At 41.5% G+C, this 14884-nt stretch overlaps 1 protein-coding gene across 1 annotated transcript in view; it reads right to left on the reverse strand.

The window, feature by feature from the left end:
* The window catches only part of LOC108038148 (teneurin-a), a 157460-nt gene that overhangs the window by 46071 nt on the left and 96505 nt on the right, over positions 1 to 14884 (reverse strand). Inside the window, 3 exon segments of the mRNA XM_044460888.1 lie at positions 1017 to 1226; positions 3750 to 3944; positions 4529 to 5719. Coding sequence (XP_044316823.1) covers positions 1017 to 1226; positions 3750 to 3944; positions 4529 to 5719 — 1596 coding nt within the window.

Raw genomic sequence — 14884 nt, forward strand, 5'->3', positions numbered from 1 at the left:
AGGCGTAAATTTATTTTATTTGCTTTTGCGGGGACTAACAGAGAGCAGTGCCAACCTGCGTATTAAATAAATAATGAATTTTTATGAGACTCTGCTTCATTACGCCGGGAGGAGTCGTCAACGTGGTGGTCCAGGTCCACCTCCCGCACCACATCCTATATAGTATGCACCCCGCCACCCCACTCCATCCGCTCATTTTCCTCCTTCTGGTGCTAAAAAGTTAAGCAAATTAGGAGTACGTGTCCTTTGGCCTTCGGTGGCATCGTAAGCTGCTTGTTTTATTGAGCTCCTGCCCCTGAATTCCTACCGATTCTCTGCTGATTTCGCTCTCCACCTCCGGATGATTATGAACCCCGGCCGTGGGCCTAATTGGAAGCCCCGGCTTTATGGCTCAGCATTCCATTCTAATTTCGGGTTTAGTTCTGGCCATAAAACATCATCATATTCCGGTGGAGTGGCGTCGGTGGGCGGGCAATATCTGACAGATCTCGTGAGTGATTGCTCGGCAATGTGTACCTGATTTTCCTACAAGTACTTTATGACCACTGCATAAAATACACTGTTTCGGGTTGGACTTTAAGGCATCGGGGTTATTAACTACGCTGGTATAATCTAATTTTGGGAAACTTGGACCAATGGTTAAAAAGTCACATAAGTTTAATTTTTAAATTATATTCTGCCATGTACTATTTTTAAAATGAATTGATTTTTTTACGAATGTAATGATCCCAAAAATGTTTCAAATGTTTATAGATATGGTTAAATTCTTAAGAAATAAAATAAACAATTTCTAATCACAGTTCTTGAACCTTGCAAAATATGAATTCTTTTGTAAGAGATATCTCAAACACAATGTGTAGTGATTTTTTAAGGGTAGTTTAGCATGAAAATGAAGCTTATCCAATATAGCTGTTGTTAATTTATTTTCAATTGGATTTTTAGAGAAACACTCAACGTTTGGAAACAGTTACTGGAGTTTGTTAGGGACCTGGTTCGGCTGAGGCATCTTAACTCACCTTGGGAGCAATCCGGTCCCGTCCAGTGGCGTTCGCACACACATTGTCCCGTCTCCAGGTCGTAGGTTCCGTGCTCGGAGCATCCGGGCAGACACTGGTACACCTGCTGGTCGATCGTGCCGCAATCCTCGCCCTGCCAACCGGCCTTGCAGTAGCATTGCCCGGCGACACAGGTGCCGTGTCCGGAACATAGGGGATCCAGGCAGTCGTCTTCACGTCCATCATCATCATCACAATCATCGTGGGCATCATCATCATCAGCATCATCATCATCAGTGGGTATGGGTGGTGGTGGGTCAGAGGGCAGCGTTTGGTGATTGGGGAAAGAGAATACAAAACGATTGTTAGTCAACACACAAACACACGGAAGCATTGGGTACAGTGAAAAATGGTTAAGGTGGAGGTGTGTGTGCTCAATTCCAAATTCAACATACAATCCCACTGAGGTTTCTAATTAGTTATTTGCTTAAGTAAAGCCTTGAAATTGGCTTTTACAAATCGCAAAACATTTTAAATTTAATTTAAGTCAGATTCTTTGTTTTAGAAATGTGGCTCAAATTTCTTTCCATCTAAATAGTCTTTTAGCAGTTATAAATTGCACGTGTATAAATAATAAATAATAGAAATATACCGGGATATATATTTATAGATGTCATTAATTTCTTTAAAAAAATACCTGAGTACAGATTATTGGGTCAGAGCTTTATCATTTTCGAACCAAATATAAACTATGCTTTACAATAGTTTCTAAATATGTTTATTTTATTTCTAAGGACATTTTTAAAAGTGTAATTTTCTCTTTTTTCAGAGTTTTTACTGTATTTAGGGGAAAAAAGAGTTCAGGGGCAGAAAGAGGGGAAAATATATACATTTGGTGGGGCAGTGAAATCGTGACAGTCGTGGCTAAACAAAAAGCTTTCCCTCTCTTTCTAGGTGCCTCCCTCTCACTCCCTCTTTCACACACATGACATGATTAGTATGTTAGACACGTACAAAAGTGGTCATTAAAATGAAATTCCAGTTTAGTTCAAGTTGGTAATTTTGCGCAGTTGTTGCAATTTTTCTTTGGCCCGCTTTGTTTTGCTTGTTTTTTTTTTTTTTGTGTGTTGGCTTTTGGCCATGCTTTTCCGCCCCGCCCACTTTTCCTGTGGCCTGCTGATATTTTACTTTTCGGGTTGCCTGCATGTGTATGAGGAATATGCTCTCGACATATAAATTCGATTTTATACGTTTTATGTTTGCTCAACTTTTTTTCGCTTTCCCTGTTTCTTGGTTCCTGTTTTCCTTTTCTTTTTTTATTTTTGCTCCTGTTTCTGTTTTGGATTCTGTTTGTTGTTTGTCCCTGTTTGTTTTCGTATGCCAAGGGTCCGATACTCACACACACACACACGTTGCATACATATAAATGTGAAAACAGCAGGAGGCAGCCAACACACACAAATACATTTCGTGTATTATTGCATGTTGCATATTTTATACGCCATTTTTTAAGCCATTTTACTCTGGGGTATACTGTTTTTATAGAATGTACATTTAATTCATTTAATAATTCAAATTTATCTAATAAGTTGTATACAAAACTATTTCCTTTTGTGATTTGTCTTTTCTACAAATGAAAAGTCCTTAAAACTTCATAGTCAAAAGGGAAACATTTTGCTTTTTCTCTGTTGAATATAGACTAAGCTTTTTGAGGTACCCTTATGAACCTTATGTACAAAATAAATTAGTAAATACCAAATTACTAAATGGATGACCATTAAAATTTAATTTAGCCACACAAACTTTTTCCAGAGGGTATCTTCAACTTGAAAACGTATACTTTTGGTCGCATTTTTCTCTTTGATTTTTATTCCGAATTATTTAACAATTCGTTGTTTTTACAGCTTTTGGCTGGTTGAACATCTCGCTTGCCCCTTGAAAATTCGCCTCAATTTTCGTTAGCTGCTTTTAGGCTAATTCAAAGTTATCTGAGTCGCGACCAGAGGGGCGAAAAGAAAAAGAAAATGAAAAACCGTGCGAGAGAGTCGGAAAAATTGTTGGCATTTCTTTGCCTTTCGCTTTGTCAATTTAAGGGCCACACACAAAAAGCGAGGCCAGAATATTTTTGGCCAAAGAAGTGCAGACGGGGGAGGAGAAGGTGTCGGCATAATAACTGAAATATTTTGGCATCCACTTGGCTGGGTCGTTGTCTCTCTGTCCCAACCTCCAACCTCGAACCTCAAGCCACCTACCTCCTACCACCGCCCACCACCCACTTGTCCTTGTCCACTGGCCTTATCGGGCAGTGTCAACATGGAACGGAACCGAGGCTGGCTCCAAATTGCAAACAAGGCAAATAAATAATTTTAGCATTTTTATGCCAAGTCAGCAGTAAGCTCACACACATACGCCAAGAAAAAAGAGTCTAGTATTCCTGCATTAGCTTTAAAGTTTTTTTGATTTTTTGGATTTTGGAAAACTGTCTAAATAAACTAAACTTTTCTAGATTTTTATATAATATATGTTAATAGGTGCTGTGCTATTTATAACATTGAATATTGAACCTTTAGCTTACATTACAAAGTAATTTTTGCAATCTTTAAAGATATGAAAACTATTTTCTGTCCATCTACAGAAGTAAGCACATTTATAATGCAGCCAAAAACATTAAATAAAAATCCCTATTACTCTGAATTTGCATTGTGTTTTTAATATTTTTTTTTTGAGTGCACAGGGGGAGTCCTTGACACTTACGTTGATCGCAGTAGGGTCCTTTCCAGCCGCGCTCGCAGTGGCACTCGCCCTCGATGCAGCGTCCGTGGCTGGAGCAGTTGGGCACCTCGCACTCGCCCACCGGAATGTCGCACTCGGCGCCCTTCCAGCCCTCCTCGCAGTGGCAGACCCCTCCGCCGTAGTGTCCATGTGCCGAGCACAGGACCGGACAGACGCCTGTGGAAAGTGGAGAAAGGAGAAGGCAGAAGGCGGTGAGAAGGAAAGAAAGAACGGGCAGTAACGTAAAAATAAATTCAAATGAAAAATGCCATGCGCCGGCACAGTGGGTCGAAAACATAGGAAGCCCTGTATCCGAATGGTAAGCTATATAAATAATCTCTTTTGATTTCAAAACCATACCATACTTTGATTAAACTTAAAAAACAAAAAATATAATATATTCCTTTTGCAATTAAATAATAATTCCTTTTGCAATTAAATTCAGGTTCAAAACTTCTAGCTTAGATATTATACTTCTTACGAAATCTATTTAATAAATCTGCAGGAAATAACAAGCTTATTAGATTTTTATAAAACAGGAAGACATTTTTTAGAATTTATCAATTGGCTCCGTAGCATTAATCAAAGAATTGTAAATTAAAACAGCTTAATAAAATGCAAGAACGTAGTCAAACCGAATATATAAAACTCCTAATAAAGAAAACAGAAACGTTCTATTATGAACTGCCTACTTTTCTTTAACTCAATAAATATCAATCGGTTTCCACTATTAACTAGCTGGGATTAACGTTTGCACTTACTCTTGGAGCAATCCACGCCCTGGTAGCCATCGATGCAGTCGCACTTGCCGAGATAGCAGCTTCCGCGCCCGGAGCAATCGTTGGGACAGGTGGTGCTGACGCCCTCGGCTTCCTCGGCGAGCAGGGAGACGGAGTGGGCCACCAGCTCGTCATTGTAGACCGATATGAACCACAGGCCAGTGTCCAGATACTGCAGCAGGGACACATTCACCGTCATGGCGTCCACGTCCAGAGCGGGCAGGCCGTCGCCAGCGGATCGTTTGTTGAGCCAGTGGCCCTGGGGCTGTCCAATCCGCTGCAGATGCTGCTTGGCCGTATCCAGGGGCGTCTCCACATCGTACGACTCGCTCGAGTCGAAGCTCCGGCTCTCGTCCTGTTCGGAGTCCTGATCCTGGGCCGATTCCGCACTCTGTTCCCGCTGCTCCTGCCGATACAGCTCCACATCCTGGCCAGAAGGGGATGTGCCATTGGAGCTGCGCCGATGCCTCAGGTGACTGTCCAGACGACCGCCCTTGATGAACTCCACGAAGTCGTGCTGCGTCACCGATGGCGCCACATTGCGACGCGAATAGACCGCAAAGTGGGCGCCCCACGGCAGGGTGAAATTGAATCGGATGAATGCGGGATGCTTGTTGCGGAATTCCAGGGTCCAGAACTGATAGGCGGGTATGGTGGCGTGATAGGCCTCGTTGAACTCCTTGAGCTCTACCACACCGCCCAGTTGGGGCTGCAGTGCCTGATGGTGATGGCCATTGAGATTACCGCCCGGCTGCTGCATCAACTGGCCACCCAGTCCGCCATTCAGACCCCCATTCGATCCACTGCCCACCATTGCACCGCCGTAGGTCAACTGGTGGTGATCCTGCAGCTGCGTATTGGTGGCATCCAGCGGGGTCAGCGGTTGGTTGATCGAGTGCGGCTGCTGTTGCTGCAGTAGTAGCTGCTGCTGGATGCCCGAGTTACTGCCTCCGTTTGCGCCGCCCGCCGACGGATTCAGCAGTCCATGGATTCCATTCGGCCCGTGGTCCGAGGTGCTGGTCTGGATCGATTCCTCCGTGGGAAAGGCCGTGGCCACGCCCTTCTCGTTCGACTTGCCGCCCAATCCGCCGCGCAGATCGTGGGGCTGCGACTTGACGTCCTGGACTAGGATGCAGTTGGTGCTGTCCATGTTCGGCTTCATCGAGCTGACTGCTGCAAAGGGCAGATACAAAATTGAATTAGCAAAGGTCTTCATGAAATATAATGGGTTTTAAATGTACGTGTGCTGTGTTTTACTGTTAATGCTTCTATATCCTTTTCACTTTATTAAATGAGATTCTGTTCAAAATTGTATTCAAGCTTCGTTTTATTTTTGTATTTGGATGAAATGCATTTAAAGGCTTATTTTTATGTTGAAACTCAAAGACAGAACCACTATAATTTCCAAATTAAGATTAACTATAACTGAGATATGCTTTACCATTAACAAGTACTAATTAACATCTCATGGCATAAAAGGGGTTGCCTGAGAAAATCACATATAACACTTTATAAGTCATTTTAAGATTTTTATAAGCAAAGCTATTTCGTTATTAGCAGTCTCAAAATGTTGTTTCTGAAGTTGTTTATTAGAAATTGTTGATATTAGTTTTCTATATTTGGTGTTTTCAATTAGTCAAGTTTGATAGATACATATCCATATTATTATGCGAGCGCTTTGTTTCAGCCATCTTATCTGCGGACAGAAAGTGCGATTAAAGCCCCGATTAGGGGACATCGCCTGCCCGGAATATCCAACTATATCCTGGCTGTTCGTCTTCTGTTTCAGCTTTGCCTCTTGGCTGGATTTTCGATTCGGCTTGGCCAAATGTGCGCCCATAAATCGACAGACAGAGAGGGATATACGCAGGACGGGGAGGAGCGGGGGGGAGGCGGGGAGGAGATGCTCACAGTGCTGGCCATAAATCTGGTCCTCATGCTGCCATTCTGGCCAAGAGAATCGCAATAATGTCTTCTGTGGTGCTGTAGTTGGTGGCTTCAGCTGCTGCACCGCCCTGTTTTTCACACATAAATTTTGGCATCATATTTTAACGCCATATTAATATGCACACGAGTATAAATCAAAAAACTACCCCCCACCCCCCTGACCCCTTGGCCCGCCCGCTCACACACGCACACACACATGGACACAAAGTGGCCGTTGTTAACACGTTTGCATTTTGCTTTTGGAAAGCGGTGGGAGGGGGGTTGAGCTTCTGGCTATCGTTTATCGATAACTACGGCCGGCGATTTATGGCCATTGGCAGTGGGAATGCGGCGCCAGCAGGTCCTGGCCACCAGGACATTCGAGAAAAGAGGGCAGGCAAATGATTGAAGGACTCGTTGGAGCTCAGGACTCCAAGCACAATGGGTTAAACAAGTCCGCAACGGGCTCTTCTCACGTCAGACGGAAAACTTAATACCTTTTATGTTGGATTCTCACCACAATTGTAACCCATTATTTTCTCAAACCACAGTTGGAAATATCTATTCCTTTTTTAAAAGTCTCAGTTTGGAGAAACAAATATATACAATAACATTTATATAAAAATATGTCTTCTAAGTCTCTAATTATCTCACATTAGAAAAGTACTCAAAGGACGCGAAATCCAGTGCGAGCAATTAACCTTCCCCATTAATATCGATCGATATGATGTCAATGGGGCGCAGTATTATATAGATTCTATATATAGAGTGTGTACAGTGTGGACTACCACAAATAAATACAAAAACACGAGCATGTGTGGATCATAAAAATATAAATAATGGTACAAATGCTGTCAGTTTGACGGCAATTGAGTTGCCGGTTCCCATTGTTAGTCCAATTCCAATACACAACTTATCGTTGACATGTAAACTAATATAGTGCAGGGAAAATAGTAAGGGAAAACTGGGCAGAGTTCCACGAAAAGGAACAAATATATATGGCAAGTATCATTAATAAATTAAGAGCTCGGCCCAGTTGGTTCTATTAAGTTAACAAGCTTTTCATTCAAGTGTCCTGTAACCCCTGCCATCCCACGAGCAAACAATTCAGGACCCTCGCTGGTGGAAAATATCCTTGGCCTGGGTTGGGTTTCTTTCTTCCATTCGATTCGAATCGGGTTTCCTTTTTCTTCCGTTGTTTTCGGGCACCAATTAAATTTGATTACAATTTGTTGCCCCATCCCCCAAACACCCGACATCCATCCATTACCACCCCCACGTTTTACTCTCGCTAATGGTTATTTAGTTAGTTTTTATTCCACAAGTCGAAGCCAAGTAAAATATGTATAGGTTTTTAGCTCTATAAGCGAGTTTTCTAGGACTGCACTTAGAGAAAATGTTAATACTCGACTTAGACTTGTACTTCACTACAAGAAACCAAATGGCTATCTTAGACCATCCACTAATCTTATTTCCCTTAAATAATTATAGAAATAAATTCATTTGGTTTATTTAAAAATCTAACAAGCCAATCTTTATGTTGAAATTATATTAGAAAACAATCAACAATTAATTAACGCCTTGGCTGATTATTTTTGCCAGTACACCTACATGTTCATTGCACATCATTAGTGTGACACAAGCCCCCTTCTCGTATTTCCCCTCGATTCTTCCCCAATTAAAGGGGGAAGGGGAGGCCAGGGGGTTGAATGTGGGTGGAGGACACTCCTTTGGCTTTATTTTTAGACCCACTCAAGTTCTGCTCCAGTTGCTGGCTCAAAGGGTGTGCAACGGATGTGTTCGATTAATTATTTCCGCCCCTCGCCCGGGAAGTGGGCAATAACTTTAGAAGCTCCTCTCCACTTTCGAATCCTGGGCCATGAATAAAAGAGTCCTCGTCCTTGCCTAATGAGACACATCGTCAGGCGTTGGCCAGGAGACTAAGGACTTGGACTTTTGCCTAATTGCTCCTGCCGGGCTGGAAAACTAGGGCCGAACTAAAGCCGAAAAACCATGTCCATGTCCAGCCGTCCAGTGTCAGGGTCAGGCAAAAGTTACAACGGCTGGGAAATTTATGAAACATTTTCTTAATTGCACTTCCTTGAGGAAAATAATTTATTTAAACGACATGCGCACACCTTTTGGAGAAAGGCGAATGTGGAAAGGGGAAAGGGGAAAGGGGAAAGGAGCACGCCCTACGGCCATTCCAACTGAAAGTGACAAATGTCCTGATGCCGACGTGTGCGCTTTGTGTAATTTAAATTAAAATGTCTTTTGATATGTTATTGGGTCGTTTCTGAATGAGCGATTTAAAGAAATTTGTTTGCGGCCTAAGCATTAATTGAAACCGACTTGTTTTTCTCTGTATTTCACCAACATTCTTTAGAGTTTTCCTCTGCTAATTGACTTTCTTTGTTGCGGTTGTGCGTGACGTTCGCATTTCCGGATGATTGGCCAGTCGTACCGCCCGCCACGCCCCCTGTTTTGCCCATGTTTTTCCCATGTTTTTCTCATGCTTTTCCCCAGCCCTAAAAAGGAAACACGAAATGCGAGCAGGACAATTTCCGAGTGCTTTGCATAATTCGTTAGGCGCAAAAGGAAACCGCAGAAAAATGAACAATTCCATTCACTAATTGGCAGCTCGGTACAGTGAAGCCCCATCGATTGGATGATGGAGGCTTCGTTTGTTGTTGTGCATTTGACAGTACACATTGCGGTTGAGGGGGGCATTTCGTCTATTTGAAAAATAGCCCAGCCAAAAGTCAATTACTAAGAACGTCATGAGAGTTCGTGCTCGCAAAAAGTGAATATACATTTGTATATGTGGAGAGGTTGGCTTTCTTTTAGAAAAATATGTTATACATTTATATTGTTGATTAAACGATGGTATATTCTCTATCTTTTCCCATTCAAAAGTAATTTTTGGTTAATTAATTTTACAGAATTTGTATCTATTAATTACGTGATGCCATCCCAACCCGGTTATGTGATTTTGAACGCCCCAATGATCGATCTCCTGCAACTTGACTGGACTCAGAACTCGCAGTAATTAACCCTCGGCTACTTACGTGCATCTCGGTAATTAGTGTGCACTCTGTTGGTTGTTTGGTTAGCTACCTTTTGACGGCTAAGACGACATCCTAGTGGCCATAATAACAGCCGGCATAATCGGCTTACGGTTTGCTAAGAACACGTCTGCATATTCCACGGAAATATGTATTCCGATGCGTTGCAATTTGAGGGGAGGGTGGCGGACTGTGCCCACTGTGCCTCGAGTTTCGAGTTTCCCGTCTCCCGTTTCGAGTTTCGATTGACAGGCTGCAGTTTCAGTTCGGAAAATGGGGGCGTGGCTGGGAAAACCGCAACAGAGCCAAAGGCAGCAACAAATTAAATTTCCAGCAAACCGCAACGCAAAGTGAAATGAAAATAAAATCGCATAAACTACAAGGCCAGCTGCTGTAAATGACAGCGCCGATAAGATGTTAAAGGGGGTCAGTTGGTGGGTATTCCAGGGTGTTTTAGAGGTTTTTCAAGGGGCGGGGGAGGCGGTGGAGCGGGGCCATAGGGGCAGCGAATGTGGACCGGGATAGCAAAGGAATGGAACAGTTCGGAATAAGCCCCAAGGGGTCATTGCAGCAGCTACACCAAGAGCCAGTGCAAAAAGCAATAGCAAAAGCAAAAACAGAGGCAGAGGCGGCAGCAAAAGCAGCAGGGCAGTAAGGCATGTAACCACACAGCTGGTGGTGCAGTGGCGTAGGCAGGGGGTTTCCGAAGGGGGGCCCCTGAGGTTTCTATACAGATGGATGCACGAACGCACTTGGCCAGTTGGCACGGCCAAAAACACAGCACGAAATGCGTACAAGTCTTTTGCAAACTCAACAAAACAATTCGAGAAACCATTACTATTTAAACTGGTTTTTAAAATAAATAAATTAAAAAAACATTAAATACAAAAGAAATAAATAAACAAGATCAATGTATAAACTAATTTGAGCTTTTCTATAATTATTTTCAATTTAAAAAGCCAAACTTATTTGAAAAGAGTTTTGAAATACTTTTTTTATTAGCATACATTATCTGTAATTTTAATAAATATTATCAAAGGAGCTGTATTTGTGAGCTTTTACTGAACAGCAAATAATTTCCTGATTTTATCACTTGAAATAAACTTGTTATTTTTCTGGCTGTGTAATCTTTAGCGGGGGGTCAGTATGTCGGAAAAGGGGGCGTGGCCGGCCTCCATCTGGCTGTGAAACAGTGCATATCGAATGAGTTTCCGATAGTTATCCGCTTAAAAATCGATTAACCTATTTCCGATAACTACTGCAATGCGCATCCTGAAAGGGCCAGCTGCCAGTCAAGCATATTAACTGCTGCCTGTCTGTCTGAATGTCTGTCCTTCCGTCTCTTTCCCCTGCCCTCGTCCCGTCCCGTTTGCTCTGCCTCTAGCCGTCCTGCTCTGATGCTGGTGCTTTTGTTGTGATAGAAAGTGGCACATTTGTAAATCGCTGGGCAAACATTTATGCAACTTTATGGGTGGCTGCTGCTGTTTCTCCTGCTGCGGTAGCACTTGTCCTCCCACTGTCACCTCTTCTTCTCTCTCTTTCCCTCGCTCCTTCCTCTCGCTCGCACTCTGCTGACACTGCGGTCGATTATCGGGACAGATATGACAGCTGCACGCAGATCACTATATGCATTATACGCAAATTTGCAAATGTGGACTTTAAGCTGTCAGCCGACATCACTTTTCACAGCATGTTGCCAACTTGTCTGGAAAACAGACAAATATCTCGAATTTTAAAGGATATTAACATTGTTTGGGACACTTATTCACCATTCATTTAGCTAAAACCTCAAAGTATGGCAGCATAAATATTTTTAATTACCGTTTTAAATCACTCTTATTAATTTTGTATTGGGAAACATTTTTATAATAGAAAGTACGAGTCATTTCAAAATAAATGGTACTTTATCTTTGGTTTTAACATACAAGTTTTAGTTCGGTTGAAAAGAGAAATATTTTGTTTATAGTCAGCCCGAGTTAATTTAAAGGCTCTATAATAACCTATGAAAGCAACAGCAAACATATTTTCATTGGCCAATTTTCCACGACCACCGCAGCCCTCATAAGTAGGCAACAGAAAATATTCCTTTTATTTTCGCAGCTTTTTGTGTTAATTTGCTCGAAGCCTGAAATCTCCCATCATCATTTGGGGCGGTTGTTTGCTTTTGGGGTGGGGGTAAGGGGGCGTGTCATAACGGGGGCTGCGACGGGAGACAATATGTAAATCAAATTAAAGAGAACAACTCGTAAGGCTGACAAGGCAAACAAACAAACGCAAGCTGTCTGCCTGTTAATTAACTGACAATGGGCTTCACATATTTGTATATGAGTGTACAGTTTCCCGGGTGTAAGTATATCTATATATATATATGTATATATATATATTTTGAAATACCCAAAACAGCTGACGCTCTCCGCCCGCAAGTGCTGGCTAATTTTCTGGCGAAACCCCTAATTAATAGAATATTATTAAGTAAACAGGGCTGAGGGAAAAGTTCGACTACAAACAAAATGTGTATATCAAAATGGGGTATATTAATTTCTGGTTCACCTGTTCCCGGGGTCTGTATCTTGACACCACAGTTTCTAAAACTATTCAACCATAAAACGACCCCCAAGCACACAGAGAGCGTGAAAAGACAGAGGAAAAGCGTAAATTCATTTACCACACACACACACACCCACACACACTCACCCACGCACGCACACTGAACAAAAAGCTTTTTACACAAATGTGTTTATGGCGGTTAAATGTGTGCAGTGGGGGGAAGACGTGGGTGCCACAAAAATTAATACATTATTTTTAAAAGATAAATTTCAAGCATGTGCTGCTGCTGGCTGCCGACAATTAAATCAGTGAAATCCACACGCAGCACCCAAAAATGCCACCCCAATCCACAAAATGTTCACAACTTTTCAACTTAAATTCATTTTGTGCCAAAAAGCGAGGGTATGCCCAAGGGGGGTGCCGAGGGGGCGGGTTGGGTGGCAAAAATGGGGCAGCCGAAGGGGGGTGCCATGTGCCAAGTGGCATCACATATATTTTTCCCGTGGTTTGTTGTAAATTTGTTTTCGTTCACTTGCAATGCTGTGACACCGCAGCCCCATCAACAACAAAAACAGCAACAGCAACAACCTTGCCACCCAAAAAGCCACCCCAACACCATGGCACTCGAAACCACCCATCCACCCACCAAACAAGCCGCAGCTTTTAGCCAACTGTAAATCAGTGCCGCGTCTCTCGAGCAGCTGCTGCTGCTTCTTCTGCGTAGATAATAAATTAAACGCAGGGAGAAAGTGAGAAAATAGAAGGAAATTCAAGGAGAAAGTGCGTTAAGGAGAGGGCAAATTGAAGGAGAAATGAGTGGCTCGAATTTGGAATGGATGGCACAAAAACAAAACCATTCGGGGAAAAGTCATGGGTGTTGATAAAGCTATATGTATTGCAAAAATATATTCGACTTTAATATATTCACATCAAAAATGGAACAAAATATTTTTAATTTTATTCATATGTATTACATAAACCAAAATAAATTAGTGGCTATTATTTAAAATAGACTAATTAACTCAAAATCATGAGAAAAGACTAAATAAAATGTAGCAAAAAAAATAAGATTAAAGTTACGTTAAATGAATAAAAAAAAATTCCAAATGGCTAAATAAAAATTGGTATGTATTTAAAATGAATGCAATTATGTCAAATAATATTTAGCACGAAAAATCACAGAGCAAGGCAAATAAATATTATTTAAATACAAAAATATTTATGATTTGAATTGTAAGTAACAATTAACCTGCGGTTTCCGTCCAACTCGTTTACCTGAAAACGTCAAGGAAAACAGCGCAAATCACTCATAAAACCCCCGAACAAATTTCAGCACACGAAATGCTTTTTTGAAGCTAAGTTTAGCCACATAAATTTGAATGTCTTCGCGTAAGATTTATCAAAAAACCAGTTGGCAGTCTGGAAAACCCTCATCGGAAAAACCCGCTGGAAAGGGGGAACTGTTGGGCCAAGAGTGAGAAGAACCTGGCAGCCCAGATGTCGACGCACAGACGCTAAAAGTGTCCAAAAAGTTGTGCCAATGTTTCACTAGATAAAATGCCGGGGCACAGAGGCCACCACAGGAAAATTCCAAGGGTGGTGGGATGGCAGGGGGGGTTTGGAAAAAGGGGGTTTTAAGGTGGCTGAGGCGTCGTCATCGTCGCCATTGCCGTCAACGTTTGGCGAGGTCTGCCTGCCAACCGTCAACCCTTTTGTTTCAAATTAAAATTTACATATTTTAATGTGCAAAGTTTTTGCCGGGGCAAAACAACAACACCGGACAGACAGTCCGGGTCGTGGAGCAGGGGGGAAGGGGGAAAATGGGAGCGGAGGGAAAGCCAGGGGTTTGCCAGAGCAGAAAAGAGAAATGGGCAAAAAGAATTAAATTGACCTGTAAATATAATTTGGGAAGGCAACACAGCCAGGGAAGGCACAAAACGTGTTTAATTATCAAGTTGTAAACAAAAAACAGCAGGAAAAACAGGAAAATGGAGAGGGAGTCAAAAAAGAACATAGGGGAAAGCATCCTTCGGATGTGGCAAGTGCAACTTGCGAAGTAGGGAAAACATTAAAAAGCCATTTTAAAACTGTTATCATTTCAGGTAAGATCTGCCAGGAAATGCATAACTTTGGTTGGCTTTTAGTTATTTAAAACCCATTTGAAACTTTATATGTTACAAATGGTTTTGCATGAGAATTATTATACATTTAGCCCATAAGTAGGCAACAGTTATTGTAGATAACATTTTGAAAATAAACTTATCTTATTTACTAACTTTAACTTGCTTTTCAGTTAATGTATGTAGTGCTTGTTAAACGTAAGATCAAACAAACAATATTTAATTTAATTTTTATATGTTTCCCACTCTTCAACAGTGACATCATCATCATGGGTTGTCAATCGATCTGACAGTTTGGTTGATGCCACCGAACTTCGGTTTCTAGGGTTGCGGTTTCTAATTGCTTGTCAATTCAGTGGGATGCCCCACAAGCTTTTGGCACATTTATCAATTAACATTTTGAGGCAGCCCAGGAATATATTTATTAAATATACACAACGAAAATATACTCGAAAACTAACGTTCTTGTTTTAAGGATGTTTTGTTCTTGAAAAAATATATAAAATAAAATATAAAATATAAAATCATAAATAACATAGGTTTTAAAATTGAATTTCAAAATCATATTTTACGTTTCTTCAGAAGCATAACGGCCTTAAATCAGCAATTTATATATAAATCAGCAATTTATATATAAATCGAACTATTTGCTCAGTGTATATATAAATATATGTATACGT

This window comes from Drosophila rhopaloa, unplaced genomic scaffold (assembly GCF_018152115.1).
Source record: "Drosophila rhopaloa isolate 14029-0021.01 unplaced genomic scaffold, ASM1815211v1 contig_3, whole genome shotgun sequence".
NCBI classification, from domain to species: domain Eukaryota; kingdom Metazoa; phylum Arthropoda; class Insecta; order Diptera; family Drosophilidae; genus Drosophila; species Drosophila rhopaloa.